This window comes from Phoca vitulina, unplaced genomic scaffold, assembly GCF_004348235.1.
Source record: "Phoca vitulina isolate PV1807 unplaced genomic scaffold, GSC_HSeal_1.0 scaffold1, whole genome shotgun sequence".
Taxonomy (NCBI): domain Eukaryota; kingdom Metazoa; phylum Chordata; class Mammalia; order Carnivora; family Phocidae; genus Phoca; species Phoca vitulina.
The window spans coordinates 37,334,549-37,354,707 of NW_022589704.1; the positions used below are offsets into that span (position 1 = coordinate 37,334,549).

The 20,159-nt window shown below is 40.0% G+C and overlaps 2 protein-coding genes across 5 annotated transcripts in view; one reads left to right on the forward strand and one right to left on the reverse strand.

Annotated features, from left to right (window-relative positions):
• The window catches only part of LOC116633125 (10 kDa heat shock protein, mitochondrial), a 39,903-nt gene extending 32,555 nt beyond the window's left edge, over positions 1 to 7,348 (reverse strand). The window contains exons 1-4 of one of the 2 annotated variants that reach the window (XM_032405509.1): positions 7,150 to 7,348; positions 6,374 to 6,538; positions 5,227 to 5,316; positions 4,725 to 4,975 (exon numbers count right to left, since the gene is read on the reverse strand). In XM_032405509.1, the coding sequence (XP_032261400.1) occupies positions 4,925 to 4,975; positions 5,227 to 5,316; positions 6,374 to 6,538; positions 7,150 to 7,152 (309 nt within the window). In that variant the 5' untranslated portion in view covers positions 7,153 to 7,348 and the 3' untranslated portion in view covers positions 4,725 to 4,924. Of the gene's footprint in view, positions 1 to 4,724; positions 4,976 to 5,226; positions 5,317 to 6,373; positions 6,539 to 7,149 lie in introns of those variants that run through there. The other variant, XM_032405518.1, reaches the window with a different exon arrangement.
• Positions 7,349 to 7,502: 154 nt separating this feature from the next.
• HSPD1 (heat shock protein family D (Hsp60) member 1) lies at positions 7,503 to 19,010 on the forward strand. 3 transcript variants are annotated; one of them, XM_032405479.1, is made up of 12 exons: positions 7,503 to 7,590; positions 8,727 to 8,902; positions 10,090 to 10,342; positions 11,936 to 12,018; positions 12,581 to 12,676; positions 13,071 to 13,164; positions 13,423 to 13,591; positions 16,105 to 16,204; positions 16,769 to 17,014; positions 17,631 to 17,805; positions 18,101 to 18,279; positions 18,381 to 19,010. In XM_032405479.1, the coding sequence occupies exons 2-12, from the start codon at positions 8,729 to 8,731 to the stop codon at positions 18,531 to 18,533; spliced, it is 1,722 nt and encodes a 573-aa protein (XP_032261370.1). In that variant the 5' UTR covers positions 7,503 to 7,590; positions 8,727 to 8,728; the 3' UTR covers positions 18,534 to 19,010. The 3 variants fall into 3 exon arrangements, with proteins under 3 accessions (XP_032261370.1, XP_032261359.1, XP_032261380.1); XM_032405468.1 differs by lacking the exon at positions 7,503 to 7,590 and adding an exon at positions 7,661 to 7,808; XM_032405489.1 differs by lacking the exon at positions 7,503 to 7,590 and adding an exon at positions 7,845 to 8,451.
• Positions 19,011 to 20,159: the final 1,149 nt, after the last annotated feature.

The following is a 20,159-nucleotide window of genomic DNA, read 5'->3' on the forward strand; positions in this document are numbered from 1 at the left end:
CATACACACACACACACACACACAAAATGTATACGTAAGGTACCCCTGAAAATATAAAATGTAACACTAGTTGCCTCTAAGGATGGAAGTCTGTGGCTGGGGGATAGGGAAGGGAAGGATACTTTTCAGTGTATATCTCTTTAGTGTATATCCCCCCCTTTTTTTTAAGATTTTATTTATTTATTTGAAAGAGAGTGAAAGTGAGAGAGATCACAGAGCGAGGAGAAGCCAACTCGCCGCTGAGCAGAGAGCCCGATGCTGCACTCGATCCCAGGACCCTGGGATCATGACCAAACTAGAAGACAGAGGTTTAACCGACTGAGCCCCCCAGGCACCTCAGTGTATATCCTTTTGAATTTTTAACTATGTGAATGTTACCCATTTTTATTTTATTTTTTTAAGATTATTTCTTTATTTAGTTGACAGATAGCGAGAGAGGGAACACAAGCAGGGGGAGTGGGAGAGGGAGAAGCAGGCTTCCTGCTGAGCAGGGAGCCTGATGCAGGGCTCAATCCCAGGACCCTGGGATCATGACCTGAGCCGAAGGCAGACGCTTAACGACTGAGCCACCCAGGCGCCCTACCCATTTTTAAATAAAATCAAAGTTTAAGGAAAAAAATAACAGGCCTGACTCAAAATGTTAAGGGACATCTAGTCCCCTCCTTTTACAGTTAATTCTTAAACTAAGAGGGGTTAGGTGATTTGTCCATGTCATATAACTATAATGTAAGCAACACAGGATCATAACTTAGATTTGTTTGGGCTTTCTCTACAAGGTTGCTTAACGGTAAAGGAAACCATGTAAATACTCTTCACATAAATGAATCAAAAGTTCAAAACTCCATTTTGGTGTGGGTGCAGTGAAACAACAACTTGCTGGAAGAGGCATGACTTGGTATCACTCTGGAGAGCAGCAAACTGGTAGTTCTTACCAAGAAGGTTAAAAATGTTCATAACCAGGTAAGTGCGGGGGAAGACTTGCCTTATCAGGTATCAAACTTAAATATAAAAGTTTATATTTATATTGAATACAACGTGGTGGAATAGAGAAATCAATGGAACACGGCTATAAAACCCACAAGTAGATGTATTTAAAAATTTAATGTACAATAAAGGTGATACCTCAAATTTCAAGGTGGGGTAGTGGTGGTGGGTAAAATGGATAAAGTTGACACAAGCCAATCATTGGTTTAAAAAAAAGACACATAGACCATACAGTAAATAAATTACGGATTAATTAAATGTTCAGAATTTTAAAAACTACGAGAAGTGAGATTTGACTAGCTAGAAACAAAAACTGCACATCAAATTAGGACAAATATGACAAGTTAGTACCTCTAATATATAAAACCTTATGATCCATGTTCGTTGATGGTAATGCAAAAGGCTGCAGCCACTATGGAAAACAGTACATAGGTTCCTCAAAAAATTAAAAATAGAGCGGCACTTGGCCAGCTCAGTTGGTGGAGCGTGCAACTCTTGTTCTTGGGGTTTTGAGTTAGAGCCCTGTGATGGGTGTAAAGATTACTTAAAAAAAATAAAATCTTAAAAAAAATTAAAAATAGAACTACCATAGTTTTAAGATTTTATTATGAGAGAGAGAGATGGATGGGACAAGAGCGGGGGTGGGGGGGCAGAGGGAGAGGGAGGGGCAGACTCCCCGCTAAGCAGGGAGCTTGGTGGGGGGCTGGATCCCCGGACCCCAGGATCACAACCTGAGCCGAACGCAGACGCTTAATCAACCGAGCCACCCAGGCAACCCAGAACTACCATAGTTCTATCTAGCAATCCCACTTCTGCATATTTATCCAAAAGAACTGAAATCAGGAATCTCTAAAAGATATTAGCACTTCCATGTTAATTGCAGCACTATTCACAAGAGCTAAAGATGTAGAAACCACCTAAATGTCCATCTACCAGAAGAATGAGTAAAGGAAACATGGTATATACATTCAGCTTTAAACAAGGAAATACTGCAATATGTGACATGAATGAACTTTGAGGACATTATAAATAGCCAAACACAGGATAAATACTGTAATATTCCACTTATCTAAAATAGTCACTCATAGAAGCAGAGTAGAATGTAGGTGCCAGGGACTAGGGGAGGGGGAAATGGTGAGCTGCTAATCAAGACATAATGTTCCAGATAAGCAAGATGAAAAAGTTCTAAAGATGTGCTGTTACAACAGTGCCTATAATTAACAATACCGTATTGTACACTTAAAAATCTCTTAAGAGGATAAATCTCATGTTGTGTTCTTATAATAAAATAAAGATGAAATCTTATAATCAACTTTTTAGATAAAAGTTTTTGTAAAGCATACACTTTCTGGAATAATAGGAGGGAAAACCATGTTAACAGTAATACCCATGCAACACAATAGCTTCCGGGTAATTTTCTCAATTTCCCCAATTTTTTGTGTAGAATAGTTTAAGACACACTTTTTTAAAGATGTTATTCATTGAGAAAGAGATCGAATGTAGGGGGGATGGGTAGAGCGAGAATCTCAGACTCCATGCCACGTGTGGAGCCCAAACTCATGACCCTGAGATCATGACCCAAGCCCAAATCAGGAGTTGGACCCTTAATCGACTGAGCCACCCATGCACCCCTTGAAGCATACTTTGGAGTCAGACAAACCTGAGTTCAATCCCAAGCTATGACTTAAAAGGGGTATCACCTTGAGCAAGTTATTCTTTACCTACAAGGCAAGGAATATCCACCTCACTGGGTTGCTATGATTACATGTAATTAAGCAAGATTATATATTAAATGCCTAAAACCGTGCATGGCAAATGCTCAAAAATGGTAGTATAATCACAAAAATTCCAGTTGTAATTCTATTTTACCTTATTTTTTTATTGACCAAAAGATAAATGACAGCATAATGTTGTGAAACGTGGTTCCACACCCTCAGCACCCTTTTTTTGGCCTAAATTTCTCATGCCAAAATTTTTTTCCCTATTAATTCCCATATAATCTCACAATCTAAAATTATTTCTTTAGAAATTCTGCTAGACAAGCATCATGGGACTACTTCTATGGTACCAAAACAAAAATCCCCCCATCCTTCTAATTTAGGAGATTATAAATGGAGTCCTGAAATTTTAAACATACTTGGATGATCCAAGGTTTGCAAACTATTGCCTTATCTCAAACTCATTTGCTTGGGTGTTTGAAAAACAGAATTGGGGAACATGGCCTCTGCACTGGTTGCCTAACTCTACAATTTACCAGCCATGGAGCCTTGAAGAAGTTTTCTCATCTCTATTGAGTCAGTTTTCTCATTGGTAAAACAGGGAAATCCATGCTTGACAAGGTTCTGAAGAGCAAAACAGATTATCTAGCTGTCCTTCGGGGACAATAGGAAACTGATGACCCACTAGGGTGCTGTAAATTAAACTTTTAATAATTCTTGTAACTGAGGATAACAAAGATTAAGCCTTAGTATACCAAATGGCACCAACACATTAACGTAAATAAGACATGACCGAAAGTTGAGACTTACTCCATGCCATTTACAATTTTTTTTCAAGATTTTGAGAGAGCACAGCAGGGGGAGCAGCAGAGAGGGAGAAGCAGGCTCCTTACTGAGCAGGAAGCCTGATGGGGGCTCAATCCTGGGACCCTGGGATCATGACCTGAGCCAAAGGCAAACGCTTAACTGAGCCACTCAGGTGCCCGCCATTTACAATTTCATTTAGATTTCAATTCCATAAGACAAATATAGGGCACACTCTAAAAGACATATCACCAGACTGATTTATAGGTAACCAAAACTAGAAAATTTGACCAAGAATAGCTGGTCTGAGAGGCAGTTTAGGGGTTGGTAATCAAGTCTGGTGTAGGACTGTTTGGGTCCAAACCTTCTCTCTCTAGCTGCTATAGCTAAATCAAGCTATTTGTCCAGCTCTAACTCCGTTTCCTATTTGTTAAATTCAACAAATTATGAACTAGATACCAATAATTACCACTCAGGTACTACCCATCCCTGATCACAGTGGTTATCAACCAGGATTGAAATAATGTGTGTCAAGTGCTTAGAATTATCTGACAAAGTAGCCACAGACGAAGTTTTAGACAGCAGCCTCTGGAGGTGGACTGCCAAATCTGCCTTTGCCACTTCCTACTGTGCTTGATTATTGCTCAACGTGTGTGTGGTGTGTGTGTCTGTGTGTGCCTTACCTTCCTCATTCGCAAGATGAGAATGACTGTACCCCAGAGGGTTGCTGAAAGATTAAAGCAAGTGATATGCACCAAGAACCCACAACAGTAGCCAGTGGATAGAAAATGCTCCTGAGGTGTTAGCTGTAATCACTAGCACACAGCACCTGGCACATAAAAGGCATTCAACCAGTGGTAGCTATTAAACCTTCCATGGATTTTTTTCAAAGTAAATTATTTAGTAGTATCAAGTATTAAAAACTGGGCAACTTCACTAAGTTTTTCTAAATACTTACAAAACAAGATATTTAACGCTAGATTCCATAAATGAAGAACTATACTTCAATATAAGCTTGTTATACATGAGGTTAAAATACTGCTTTTAAAAATGTAAGTGTAAATCCATGGCTTTGTATCAGCATCAATAATCTGTGCAATAAAGCTAAATTCAATGTGAAGATTGGAAAGCCTGTTTCCCAGAATTCTCTGCAGGTTCCTTAAAAAAAAACAACAACACTGGAGAACCCTAAAACCATCTTAAATCACCAAATAAAGATTAACCACTCATTTATGCATTTTTATTTGCTAATGTTTATATCAGTACACTAAAACTAAATTTTGGAGACACTGGATATCATTAGTTTGGATACCATTAGTTTATTATAAAAGAGAGACATGAAAATTATTTACATGATGAAAGATTTCACAACTTCACTGGAATGGGCAGCTTCACTTCATGCCATTTTAATAATGATTTCAGTCCACATACTTTCCGAGAATGTCACCATCTCTAAATAAGAAATAATCCTGCAAATAGACAAGCCATTAGTTAAGAAAACTAGTAATAAATATTTAACTTTTTAAAGACTTTATTTATTTGACAGAGAAAGAGAACACGAGCAGGGGAGTGGCAGAGAAGCAGGCTCCCCACTGAGCAGGGAGCCCAATGTGGGACTCAACCCCAGTACCCTGGGATCACCATCTAAGCCGAAGGCAGCCGCTTAACTGACTGAGTCCCACAAATATTTTAACTTTTAAGAAATAATAAGTTTACACACCTTGTCATCTAGAACTACTTTGGTGCCTCCATATTCTGGGAGAAGAACTTTATCTCCAACTTTCACACTAACTGGTTGAATCTCTCCACCCTTAAAAAAAATAAAGATATTTATCAGCAAAACACCTAGTTCACCAAATATTTACACCTTTTATTAATTAAATATGCTCATTCAAATCAACTGTTAAAAAAGGATTTGGTGACCAAGTGATATGATTTACACTATAATCACAGTTCTTCGCTCAAAAATATCACTGTAGAATTACTCTGAAACAATGCATACATGGAGGCTTCAACTAAAACCTAATTTCAGAGTAAAGTTCAGTTATAATGGTGAAGCTAACTTAAGCTAACTTTTTCATTGTTAAATATTAACATAACCTCCAGACTACGTGAAATCAATCAGTTTTAAAAGCCAGATTATAGTAGTCAAGTTTAACTTCTTCTAATACACAAAAACTCAACAGGTATTTACAGAATTTGGAACATATACTTCTTTCATGATTCAATTTCCTTCAATCAAAGTGCAGATTTAAGGAGAGAGACTGCAGCACAATGCCCCCTCCCCAAAGCCTTCCTATTCTGACTCCAGGATAGCTCCTTGCTAGAACTTTCTTTCTTACAGGCAACTGGAACAATGCAATTAATGTATTTGACTCCAAAAGCATTTATTATGTATTCTGGCTGACTTTCAAATCTGAGGTCTAATCAATTGGGAGAATGCCTCTAAGGCTAGGTCCAACCTATTCCTTTCAGTAGTATACCAACTAAGGCCAAAAATGGTTAAAAGATTAGGGCAATTAGTGCTAGAGGTTAAATCTAGAGTTTAAATTTCCCCTCAACTCGTAAAAGCACCCATGGATCACCCGTAAGCATTATTTTTTTTTTTTCAAAAAATTAGAATTTGAAGAAAACGCTGGTCATACTAGACTACCAAATGGTTACTGATTTTAATACTCTGGAACTCTCCATCACACAAAATAAGCAACTTCATTCTACAGTCATTTTCGTTGAAGAGGCAGATTAGACGTGACTGAATTAGGAAATGATCCTGAAGATAACACAAAGCTATTTAACTTTTAATAATCACCAACGATTTTTTCCCCCTCCACTTCACATTAAAATAGTTCCACCTTAGCCCCATTTACCTTTCCTTTAGAGCCCGATCCAACAGCTACTACTGTTGCTTGCAACACTTTTCCTTGAGATTTTTCTGGAAGCATAATACCTCCTTTGGTTACAGTTTCAGCTGCGCTCCTTTCAACTAAAACTCGGTCAAAGAGGGGAAGAAACTTTCTAAACGCCTGCCCTGCCTGTAAAAAGAGAAATGTTAAATTTGAAACAAAAAGTTATGTGATTACCTTATAAGCGTTACACATCAAAAAGCACGTGTGGCTTTCAAAATCAACGCCAAAACTCAAGATTATTCATTCAAGAAAACTACTTGAATGTTTTGCTCTACGTTCTGAGTTTAATTTCCCATTCCGTATATGTTAAGGGTCGTTGTTGGCTCCTCTGGTCAGCAATCAGACGAGCATTAAGGGCAACCTTAGTTTATTTCAAGGTCAAATATTTTCCTTCCTCAAATTTCTCTGGAAATTTTCAGCAAAAACAGTGAACCCCTGCGCCTGGAGCCACGCTTTTCAAAATATTACACACCCACAAAACCCTCACAGGAGACTCGGGTTCGCCGCGGCGCGTGCGTTGGGGTTCCAGCCCCCAGGTCCACAGGCGTGCGGGCCACAGGCGTGCAGAGCCCTTGGCGGAGAAAAGGGTCCGTGGGCCCCGGCCTCTCCAGGGTTGTTGCAGGCGCGGGTCACTCAATAACCCCTACCCTTCAGGTAGGCCCAAAGAGAAGCGTCCGGCTGCCCATGGGCTTCAAGCAGAGCCGGGCTCTCCGGCCTCCAGTCCATGCGGAACTCACCATGACGCCGACCGCCGCAGTTCGTACTCTGCTCTGGAGCTGCCGCCTCTGCAAGAAGACCCGCAGTACGACCCTCGGGCCACGTGAACGTGGGAAAAGACCGCCCAGCGCGCAGGCGCGCTCACTCCCGCCCCCCGCTCCTCCCCGCAAAAGTGGGTGGCCGCACTAGCGCGCGCTGCGATTCGTCCCGAGGTCTGTGCGTCGGCCACTGACGCGAGTACGCGGAGGCGGAAGAAAAGAGGAGTTCTTTCTAGGCTTTTCTAGGCCGCCCGCCGAGGTGAAAGTCCTAGCTCTTCGCCCCTCTTCCGGAAATGACGCGTTTTGAACCTTGACCCACAGAGAGCGCGGCGCTTCCCGGAAAGTTCTGGAACCGAGTGCAGCCCGGGAACTAGCCTAAGCCGGCCCGGAAGGGGCTGAGCCCGCTGGCCTGGCACTGCTCGGGTAGGGAGGGGCGGAGCTGGCGCATGGAGCGTGCCGATTGCCGGGCCCCGGCGGACGGGAAGGGGTGGGAGCCGCCCTCGCACGCGGTGCCGCGGGGCGGGGGGAAAGCGGCGGAGGGAGGGGACACGGGCTCTTTGCCGTGTGCGCCGTGCACTCTGTCCCTCACTCGCCTCCGACGGCCTGCCTCACGGTCTGTACGCGCTGCCGCTGCCCCGCAGGTACACGGCCGCCCCACGCCGCCACTTCCAGGCGCCCGGGATCCCTGAGCCGGCCCTTTCCCCACTCCCTGCGGTCTTGCCTCGTTGGGCCGGGAGGCGAGAGCCAGGGTATTTCTACGGCGCCGCAGGCCTGGGCCACCGGGCCAGGCCTCACGGGTCCATGTCGGTGCCCATCACGTGCGCCGTGGATTGCTCGCCTGGGCAGGGCGCAGGAGGGAGGGCTTGCCCGGGAGTTCGTGTGGAATCGGGGGAGTGTATTCACGTGGGCTTTCCGTTGTAGCCCTGTCTTGGTCGACTGCAGAGTGCCGGGCAGGGTGGTCGCAGCCGCCTTTGGCCCCCTGGACAGCTCTCCACCCTTGACCTTGCTGAGGGCGTCCTAATGGAAAGACACGTGGGGCGGGCTAGAGCCCCCAGCCTCGCGGCCTTGCGGGCTGCTCTGATACGGTAGCCCCGAGTGGATACATGAAGACACATCTTGCTAAGCGGATTTTTGCATCGTCAGAAATGTTTTTTCTCCCTTGGTCGCTCTAGTTTATAGACCACTCCTTTCCTGCAGACGTGGTTTTTCAGGAGGACATTTGGAATGGATTTGCTCTTAAGGGTATTTTAGCGGTGAAAGATTAACTCGTTTTTAGCGGCTGGGGTAGGTGGCCTTGGGGAAGGGGATGGTGTGTGCTTTGTGCTATTGCTCTCGGTTAGGTGCGGGGACGGCCTCACGTGGGGACTTAACGCAGGTAGCTGGTGTTCTGAACCTGTGTTTCCGTGGCCTGGGTGTAGTGACTGGCAGAGGTCAATCCAACTTACATCTAACATTTCTTGTTCTATTGTGGTGTATAGATGTCATGTTTGCTGTAATACACCGGGGTACTGCTAGTATTGATGTACTGCTAATTTGATTCCCCGCCCCCCTCTCCACAGAAATGCTTCGATTACCCGCAGTCCTTCGCCAAATTAGGCCAGTGTCCAGAGCACTGGCTCCTCATCTCACTCGGGCCTATGCCAAAGACGTAAAATTTGGTGCGGATGCCCGAGCCTTAATGCTTCAAGGTGTAGACCTTTTAGCCGATGCTGTAGCCGTTACTATGGGGCCAAAGGTATCTGTTTTTATTTTGTTGTAATTTATAGTATTGTGAGTTAAGGAATAATATTTTAATGATACCAGATAGTCACACGGAGCTACTGAATAGTAAGTACTTCAGTATCCATTGTTGAGAAACCTCAATATACCCATAAGAGTTCCCAGTTACTGCTTAATCTTTTTTTTCTTTTACTTAGATACAGTGGTCTTAAAACTTAAATTGTTTCTTTAAAATTTGCGGAACTTTCTTTCCTATAATGTATGATGTAACAGAGTGGTAACTCACAGATCAAAGTGGATTCGCAAACGGAAGGTAGAATTAATGGAAGGTAGACTTACTCTTGCTTGCCTAAATTTTAGATTTTTTCCCAGTAGTTCGTACTGGAAGTATGTAATTTAGTATGTAGTACTTAAAGCATGTGCTTGTAGGTGCTAGTTTTACTTAGTGTTTTTATGTTGTCCATTCTGTTCCAAAGCACATTTAAAATTTTAAGTCTCATTTAAGGTGAAGAGGTGGTGAGTGAGGGGTAACAAATAATTTGAGAAGGCCTTTGAAGGTGATGCACAGTGGAGTGATGCTTGATTTCAGGCTGACAGTTCCAGTGTCAAAGTATTGATATATACTGTATAAAATATGGCATGCCTCACAAGTAGCAGCTTTGGTTCAAATCCAGAAGCTGCCAATACTATTTGCACCATGATTGAGATTTAACATTGAAGCAGCCCTCCCTGGAAGAGTGACTTGTACTTGCCTTGCTGTTAGTATTTTAGTAGTGAAATTTTAAAGCCAGTTTAAAAGTAAGTTTTCACATTACTTTCAAAGATAGCAGGCACCGGACAAAACTATAAATTATGTGAAGAATATTCTGGAATTTTATTATGATGTACCAGATTGTTTTGGTTTATTTTTGGGGGGGTTTTTTTGGTTTTATTTTTTTAATGAGATGACATCTTGTAGTCTCTAGGATTTTTATCTATCATAAAATCTCTTGCAAAGTTAAGCACTTGGCAGAGGAGGTCATTTTGTCTATAAGCTAAGAACACTGATGAATTTGCCTTTGAGGTTCATGCTGCAGATCTAATAAAAGTTGACAATTTGTGTTGGGACTTTCAAGTAATTATCCTATTATTCAAAACTGCTCATTGTGTTTTAAGCTAAATAGCACTTATGTTCTGTCACATTTTTTTTTTCTCTAATTATAGGGAAGAACAGTGATTATTGAACAGAGTTGGGGAAGTCCCAAAGTAACAAAAGATGGTGTGACTGTAGCAAAGTCAATTGACTTAAAAGATAAATATAAAAATATTGGCGCTAAACTTGTTCAAGATGTCGCCAATAACACAAATGAAGAGGCTGGGGATGGCACCACGACTGCTACTGTCTTGGCACGCTCTATTGCCAAGGAGGGCTTCGAGAAGATTAGCAAAGGTGCTAATCCTGTGGAAATCAGAAGAGGTAGGAAAGTCTCTTCATTGTCACCACAGTGTTTTGAAGTGTCTTAAGTTGATTCTTGTTTCTCCTCTCACTCAAAAAAACAAAAAACAAAAAAAAACCTGAGTTTTCCTTCAGCAGAAAGTGATTGGATGCCTGGTTTATGTAGTGTGTCCTATGCTAGGTGTTAAGGAGGGAAATATAACTAAGACATTCCTTGTCCTTCTCTCCTCCGTGTCTTGAGCCCCCAACCCCCCTCCCCCCCCAGCACATAAGGGAAGTTTATTGAAAGATACAGCATATACTGTGTACCTTGAAAATAGTAAACTTTTGGGGATTAGCACATGGAGAGATTATACAGTTTTGGTATATTACAAAGTAGGGCTAAACTAAGTCACTCAGGATATCAAATTTTTTTAATATATATAGAAAAGCAGGGGGTTTTGTTTGTTTGTTTTTACCTCTTAAGAGCACATAGTACATAAGTGGTCTTCATTTTGTTTATTATTGCTTGCTTTGGGGAACTAGGCCACAATTTAAAGATCTGCTCCTCAGCATGAGCTCCATAGTGATATAGACTTAATTCCTGTCACTGCCATTTTTTTTTTTAGCTATGTACTCAAACTTGGTTTTTCTATCTTGAAAATGTAATTGCTACTTATTTCTAGGGTATATTATTGTCCATATTAGGAGACTTGAGAGTAAAGGGGGATGCTATTAACAAGTTTTGTCAGAATTGGCATCCCAGCACACTGATGTATCAGCATTCCATCTATTTCCATGTTTGAGGTCCAAATAATGTTACATTAAAAAGCAGTTTGAGGGGCATCTGGGTGGCTCAGTCGGTTAAGCGTCCGACTCTTGATTTCTGCTCAAGTCATGATCTCAGGGTAAGCCCCACATCAGGCTCTGCTGGGCATGGAGCCTGCTTGAGATTCTCTCTCCCTCTCTGCCTGCCCCTCCCCCTTGCTCTTCTCTTCCTTCTCTCGGAAAAAAAAAAGCAGTCTGAGTGTAAATCATGGACAAGTATTAATTGAGGTTATTAAGATTACTTCTCCAAAGAAATGATTGTTACTACATGCCTTTTTTTGGATTTTTTTCTTGAAGTTACATTTCTCAAAATAAGGGAAGAGCCAGCACTATCCCGACTGAACAAAATTGGGTGATCCTAAATCCATGTTGTGATGCTGTTGACTGTTAGAACAAATATTTTGCTTATAATTACATGTTAAATGAGGAAATTTCAGATAATTAAAACGTGTAGGGGCATAACTGTCATTCAATTGAGGGAAGTATTGGGTGACCCTGTTGGAAACATGCAACATGATTGGATTGGGAATAGTTTATACAGAATGAGTTGAATGGTGAGATTCTTGAAATTATACAGTTTTTTTTTCTTAGTCCAGTTTTCAAAATAATTTTGTTCTGTGAGTCTTCATTTATTAAAGTTCCTGTTTCAGTGCATGCCATTCAACTCCATGAGATTAAGAAAAGTGCTGTCACAGAAGCATTGTATAGGCTTATTAACACATTAAAACATTTAACATGAATTGAAATTTTTACTTGACGAGGAACCATGAGAGAATAAGCATTGTAATGGCATTTATTCTTAATCAGGTGTGATGTTAGCTGTTGATGCTGTAATTGCTGAACTTAAGAAGCAGTCTAAACCTGTGACAACCCCTGAAGAAATTGCTCAGGTAAGGATTTTTCATATTTTATGATAAATATGATTTTATTTCATAATCACATACCAGTGTCAGAATAATGATACCAACCAGTCACTAACATTGAACACATTTCTTCTTACTGCTACAAAACATTTGAAAATAATGCAGTGACCATAACTAGAGTCTTAGTGGGCTGTCACTTTAGTTCTACATGGCTGTGAGTAAAACTCATTTGTTTGTTACAGAAAATGTTCTTCAGCCATTTGTCAAAAGGTGCATAATTTTTTGTTATGTTAGAATATTGCCACTTTTTCCAGGTGGTGAAGCCTCCCTTTTTAAAAAAAGAATAGTTGTGTTTATTTCATATCTTTTAATAACAATGTAGCCAAATGATGAATTTAAAAATAACTGAAAACAGAACCAACACTTGCTTAGAACTATTAGACCATATCATCCTTGTCCATATTCCTCCTCCCACACCCCACCCCCTGCCCCCATGTATCAGTTTGGAAGTTACTAGGAAACGGAGGGGAGCTGATTGGGGATGCAGGCCTTATCTTTTTAACTTGGAAGAGTGACTTGATTGTTGTAGGTTGCTACGATTTCTGCAAATGGAGACAAAGAAATTGGCAACATCATTTCCGATGCAATGAAAAAGGTTGGAAGAAAGGGTGTCATCACAGTAAAGGCAAGTGTTTTTAATAATAGCTTGGAATGAGTTGTCTGATGATCAAAACAGTTTTTAAATACAAAAATTTAAACTGTATGTTTCATATATTTGATTCCTTTATGCATAACGTTAGCATTTATGTACACTAGAGTAATTAACAGCATTTTGTGTGAATTTTTAGCCTTTGCTGTCAGGAATGAACGCGTTCTAACTTAAATGATACTGTCTTCTAGATGTAAAAATTCAAATATGCATTTTGGAAATTTTTGCAGAATTGGGAGTTGGATGCCCTAGAGCATTTGCATACTTAGGGGTTGGGATCCCTCGTGATCAGTGGGGTCTCTTAATCTGGTCTATCATAATAATTTTTTGTGTTTCTTTAATGAAATTCATATAACTAATTTTTTTATAGGATGGGAAAACACTAAATGATGAATTAGAAATTATTGAAGGCATGAAGTTTGATCGAGGTTATATTTCTCCATACTTTATTAATACATCAAAAGGTAAGTCAGTGAAATTTAAAAAAAAATACAGCTTGCCATGTGTCAGACTGTAAGCATTTATCAGGTCATATCTCTAAGAAAAAAAATTTATATATTCCAAAAGTTATGTAAATGAGAAATGAAAGGGAAAACATGAACTCATTAGTCACTTGAAATGTACTCAAACTATGGTTTATAGCTTTTTCATTTAAATAAATTGCAGCTGTTTTCAGAATATTGTTAATTTTTTAAGTTTTGAAATGTTCCTTGTTTTTGCAGGTCAGAAATGTGAATTCCAAGATGCCTATGTTCTTTTGAGTGAAAAGAAAATTTCTAGTGTCCAGTCCATTGTACCCGCTCTTGAAATTGCCAATGCTCACCGTAAGCCCTTGGTCATAATTGCTGAAGATGTTGATGGAGAAGCTCTGAGTACACTCGTTTTGAATAGGTAATAGGCCATGGTATTTGGTTTACATTTCCAAATGAAAAGCAGTTTTTTATTTTAATGTTTGAAATCTCCGTTATGTACCCCCACATCGAACCACTTGTGTTAGTATCTAGCGTTGTGTGTAATATAGGTGTGCTTCATAAACTCTTGGTCCAGTTACAATGGTTCTTTCTTTTTGAATGGGTTCTATTTGAAAGCCCTTAATATTTTGTGTGACTTTTTCATAAGATAGCCTAATTTTGTATGTGGTGTCTATTTTTTATTATAAATGTTTACAGTTGTTTTGAAGAAATGACTTTTTTCTGGACAAATATTCTCACGATTAATTTTGCATGGGAAGAAGTAAGTTAAAATATTTTTTCTATTTTATTTTTTATTTTTATCTTATTTTAAGATTTTATTTATTTGTCAGAGAGCGCACGCAAGCAGGGGGGAAAAGCAGGCAGAGGAAGAAGCAGGCTCCCTACTGAGCTGAAGGCAGATGCTTAACCGACTGAGCCACCCAGGCACCTGTTTTTTCAATTCTAGATCAAAGTTTATTTGTCAGTATGTTATATAATCTATTGAAAAAAAATTTTTAATTAATGATCTGAAATAGAGAAATTGACAGTCTAAGATAAATTGAGGTCTATTCACTTTCTTAATCTATAATGTATTACTTTTGACTTTTAAGACAGGTAGTTAATGTTATAAACAGAATTTTAGGGCGTTATTGGGGTGCCTAGTTGGCTCAGTCAGAAGAGCATGTGACTCTTGATCTCAGGTTGAGTTCGAGTCCCAATGGGGTGTGGAGATTACTTAAATTTAAAAAAAGGCTTACAAAGAAGAATATTAGGGCATTATTAAAGTACATATTCTTCCTACTCTTAGAATTGAGGTGACTCAGATGGTTAAGCGTCTGCCTTTAGTTCAGGTCATGATCCCGGGGTCCTGGGATCAAGCCCCATGTTGGGCTCCCTGCTCAGTGGGGAGTCTGCTTCTCCCTCTCCTGCTGTCTCTCCCCTTGGTTGTGTTCTCTCTTTCAAATAAATAAATAAAATATTAAAAAAAAAAAGAAATACTTTCCAATTTCATTATAATGGAAATGCACAAATGAAATAGGTATGTATGAGAGATTGTGTGCATACCTTGACACAAAAGCTCTGAGTGAGTTGCTATATCCTGGAATGTTCATTAGCTTGGATTTGCTTTTTGGGTTATGAAAAACCTTATGAGATTGTGGGATTTGAAGCCAAAATAAAAAACAAACGTAGACCTACAGACCAACAGAGTTTCATTGAGCCATTTTACTGGTATCTGTAATATTGGATGGCTGATTTATTTGGCATACTATCAGAGTTTATCCTTCTGATTTTTATTTGGCTTTTAATAAAATAGACCCACTTTGTCTTGAATTTTAAATACTCCTTGGGGCGCCTGTGTGGCTCAGTTGTTAAGCATCTGCCTTCGGCTCAGGTCATGATCCTGGGGTCCTGGGATTAAGCCCCACATTGAGCTCCCTGCTCTGCGGAAGCCTGCTTCTCCCTCTCCCACTCCACCTGCTTGTGTTCCCTCTCACTGTCTCTCTGTCAAATAAATAACTAAAATCTTTAAAAAAATAAATACTCCTCTTTTTTTTTTTTTTAAGATTTTATTAGAATGAGAAGGGAGGAGAGGGAGAAGCCAGTTCCCCACTGAGCAGGGACCCCGATGTGGGGCTTGACCCAGGACTCTGGGATCATGACCTGAGCCAAAGGCAAACGCTTAACTGACTGAGCCACCCAGGTGCCCCCTCCTTCTCTTTCACAATCTAGTCTTGAGTGGACATGTCTTTGTATATTCTAGGTATTCATTACCTAATAAAATTGCATGTGACCTTAATGTTATTATCAGCTTCTTACATTTATAAAGGAAGTGAATTAAGAACATTACTTGCTCAAACTTCAGTAGTAACTTGATCTAATACTAAATAGAACCCATAGGATAGGGATAAATGCTTATTAGATCCCCCAAATTTAATAATTAGTAGTTGTTCTGATTTTCACAATCTATAAAATGGTTATCACTGTATTTAACTTAAAAGTTTTTTGCTTACATTAACATTTATGTTCCTGGGTTCAGTTTAACTGGAAAGTAAGGTCAACAGTTAGTGAAGAAGGTGATTGGATATTGGCAAATATGGATGAATGGGAGTTGCTCATCTTGTCTGACCAAAAGTTGTTAGGAAGCAAAAAATTGTAAAAAGTGAGGTTTCCAGGGGTGCCTGGGTGGCTCAGTCCGTTATATGTCTGCCTTTGGCTCACATCATAGTCCCTGGGTCCTGGGATTTAGCCCCACATTGGGCTCCCTGCTCAGCCGGGAGCCTGCTTCTCCCTCTCCCTCTTTGCCTCCCTCTTCATGCTCTCTCTCACTCTCAAAAAAATTAATAAAATCTTAAAAAAAAAAGGTTTCCTAAGTAATCTTAGTACTTAAGAACTAGACAAGCATTTTTATTAGATTTAAATCTCATTCTTACTAATAACTGTTCTTAACAGGCTAAAAGTTGGTCTTCAGGTTGTGGCAGTCAAAGCTCCAGGTTTTGGTGACAATAGAAAGAACCAGCTTAAAGACATGGCTATTGCTACTGGTGGTGCAGTAAGTAAAATATATGTGATGTTGGTTTACTCAATCTTTTATACTTCCGGGCCTAAAATTTATAGGTAGATTTTATTGTCACAGATATGTCAGATATTACTATCTCAACTGTTTACTTACTCTGTGTTTCTGTTAGGTGTCTGCGAGGTGAAGCTTCGATTAAATAGTGCTAAGGTCCCTTCTCTAACTTGCCATGAGTCTAGCCCCGGAATAGGGTTATTTGACCAATCTGTTTTCAAGAATACAGTAGAAAAGATATAGAACTTAAGAGTTTAAGTATAAGGCCTAGTCCCGGGTCCACCAAAAGTGACCCTTGGAGAAGTTGAGTTTATACTTTTCTCAAATAAAGCTAATTAATATTGAGGATTAAGTGAAGTGGAAAATGTAGTGAAAAACTTGATCGAGTCTTATCTGGACGAGCAGTTGTTTTAAAATCTCACATTTCAAAGAAATACAGTATTACAAGATGTTTCTCTCATCAAAACACCTGCATGATATATTACTGATAAACTTGGTATAATGAAAAACTTGCCAACTGGTTCATTCTTAAATGTTTTTGTGTAGGTGTTTGGGGAAGAAGGATTGACGCTAAATCTCGAAGATGTTCAGCCTCATGACTTAGGAAAAGTTGGAGAGGTCATTGTGACCAAAGATGATGCCATGCTCTTAAAAGGAAAAGGTGACAAGGCTCAAATTGAAAAACGTATTCAAGAAATCATTGAGCAGTTAGATATCACAACTAGTGAATATGAAAAGGAAAAGCTGAATGAACGTCTGGCAAAACTCTCAGATGGAGTAGCTGTGTTGAAGGTAAAATTCATTGTTGTGAATGAGCTTCTTGAGTTCTGATCCCAAGAATGATTTTGTTTCTGTGGTATTCCCTAACAGTGCTGTGTAACCAAAATGTTTTGGGAAATGGATATATTTATATATATATTATATAAAAATTTCTTTGCTGGAATACTGTCCTTCCTTAAAACCAGAATTGAACTTAGGAGTGTTCCTGTGGAAAAAGTGTTTTCTTAATAAGCACTTTGGTATTGGACTGATGTGGCACCCTGCACTCACCCTATTAGCTGTTTGTTTTTTTTTTTTTAAGATTTTATTTATTTATTTGAGAGAAAGTGTATGAGAGGGGGGAGGGCCAGAGGGAGAAGCAGACTCCCTGCTGAGCAGGAAGCCCGATGCGGGACTCGATCCAGGGACTCCAGGATCATGACCCGAGCCAAAGGCAAGTCACTTAACCAACTGAGCCACCCAGGCGCCTCCTATTAGTTGTTTAATCATGCAGTCATTTTTAACAAATAGGCAACCTTTTCTACTTTTTTTTTTTTTTAAAGTAAACCCAGTGCTTTTTAGTGATTCTTGACAGTCAGCATCTTGAATGGGAGAAGCCCATACTAACTGGAATTCTTTTAATCTTTAGGTTGGTGGGACAAGTGATGTTGAAGTGAATGAAAAGAAAGACCGAGTTACAGACGCCCTCAATGCTACGCGCGCTGCTGTTGAAGAAGGCATTGTCCTGGGAGGGGGCTGTGCCCTGCTCCGCTGCATTCCAGCCCTGGACTCAATAACTCCAGCTAACGAAGATCAAAAAATTGGTAAAATTGCCTGACAAATGAGTTGATTTGCAGCCTCATTTTAGTCTGTTAGAATATTGTTGCTGCCCGTCAAATAGAACAATACATCACAAAGCAATTTCCAGAATAACAAAGATAGAATAGCACTGATAATCAGAGAATAGATGAAAGATGTAATCACGTCTTTCAGGGGAATGATTTGACTTGTGGAATTTCCCAGTTGGGGTTTTCCTGTATCAATAGTCTCACAAATAGAATTGTGTTGTAATTCTTACAAAAGAATGAAATTAAATTTGCTAAAATTTGTTATCTTTAGGTATAGAAATTATTAAGAGAACACTCAAAATTCCTGCAATGACCATTGCTAAGAATGCAGGTGTTGAAGGATCACTGATAGTTGAGAAAATTATGCAGAGTTCCTCAGAAATTGGTTATGACGCTATGCTGGGAGATTTTGTGAATATGGTGGAAAAAGGAATCATTGATCCAACTAAGGTAAAAAGTTGACCGTTTTCTAAAAATTCAAGAACTCTTTTAAGTCTTGTTCATTTTTTCACTAAGAAAAAAGGTAATATTTTATCAAACTTTTTTCTCAGGTTGTACGAACTGCTTTATTGGATGCTGCTGGAGTGGCCTCTCTGTTAACTACAGCAGAAGTTGTAGTCACCGAAATTCCTAAAGAAGAGAAGGACCCAGCAATGGGTGGAATGGGTGGTATGGGAGGTGGCATGGGAGGCGGCATGTTCTGATTCCTAGAATAGTGCTTTACCATTATTAATGAACTGTGAGAGGAAGCTCAAGGCTGTGCTCCTCAACCATAACTTCAGAGAAGTCAGTTGAAGGAAATGACCGAAGAAAAGGCTGGCTGATGTTTAAGAAAATCACTATAACCATCAGTTACTGGTTTCAGTTGACAACATATAATGGGTTACTGTTGTCATTGTCCATGCCTACAGATAATTTATTTTGTATTTTTGAATAAAAAGACATTTGTACATTCCCGATAACTGAGTGCAAGAGCCATGTACCAATGTACTGCTTTCAACTTAAATCATTGAGGCATTTTTACTACTATTCTGTTAAAGTCAGGATTTTAGTGTTTGCCATCACCAGATGAAAAGTTAAGAAGCAGCCTTTCTGTGGAGAGTAAGAATAATTGTGTACAAAGTAGAGAAATATCCAATTATGTGACAACCTTTGTGTAATAAAAATTTGTTTAAAATTAATTGTGTTAGCCTTTCCATGATGTAGAAGAGAAATGAAAGCCAATAGATGAGGGGTAGGGTTTGGCACAAGCGTGTAAAACATTATTCCACCTGTAGTACTCTCCTGTTTCTCTTTGCTAAAGACAATTACATTACTACAAAGGTAATGGAAGGTTTTAAAGGTGACAACTCATTCCTGTGGAGACAGTATTTTATGTGTTGAGGTCTCGTCATAAAGGGGCAATCTGTCATTTCTTGTGGAGGTACAGAGATGCTCTAAAGCCTCGGAATAATAAATGGATTCCTGGGGTGCCTGGTTGGCTCATTTGGAAGAGCACGGAGCTCTCTCGATCTTGGGTTTGTGAGTTTGAGCCCCACATTGCGTGTAGAGATTACAAGAAAAAAAATGGATTCCTGTTAGATGAGAAGGGCAGGGTTTGTATTGTAGGAGTGTACTTCAGTGGAAAGGAGAGAGGTGTGCCATTCAAGCATAATGAATAGTGGGGAAGGGCATCCTTACATAATAGCCTAGTGTCTTCACCTTTATTAAGAATTCAAAGCAGATTCTGGCTCAGTGCACTTGGTCTTTATTAGAAATGGAAACAATGGAGGGGCGCCTGGGTGGCTCAGTTGGTTAAGCGACTGCCTTCGGCTCAGGTCATGATCCCGGAGTCCCGGGATCGAGTCCCACATCGGGCTCCCTGCTTGGTGGGGAGTCTGCTTCTCCCTCTAACCCTACCCCCTCTTGCACTCTCTTTCTCACTCTCTCTCTCTCTCAAATAAATAAAATATTAAAAAAAAAAAAAATGGAAACAATGGAAATGTGGCTTATTTTTATGACAGTACCTGGATGTGTGCATGTTGGGGACAGAAAGATTTACAAGGCACAAGATCTTGCGTAATAACATAATTGTTACATACTGCTTTCACCTGTGCCAAAAGACCTAGTCTGCTCCTCCGTTTGGCCTTGGAGCTGCTTCCTTGAGACTGGTAGAAGCTAGGCACTGAGGTAAATGCTCTTGTGTACAAAGCTTGGGCAGAACGAGAAGGAAAAATAAAGTCCATCACAGATCAAAAGCCAAAGTCGCTTGAAATCTGCACCTAGAAATATCTGTGCTTTGCTTGGATTAGAAACAGAATGACGAGATTAAAGGGGGCTAAATAAAAGGC

Coding starts and splice junctions, on each gene's coding strand:
- HSPD1 (XM_032405479.1), top strand. CDS start 8,729: ATGCTTCGATTACCCGCAGTCCTTCGCCAAATTAGGCCAGTGTCCAGA. Junction 12,019..12,580: donor CCCCTGAAGAAATTGCTCAG/GTAAGGATTTTT, acceptor TGATTGTTGTAG/GTTGCTACGATTTCTGCAAA. Junction 17,806..18,100: donor TAACGAAGATCAAAAAATTG/GTAAAATTGCCT, acceptor TGTTATCTTTAG/GTATAGAAATTATTAAGAGA.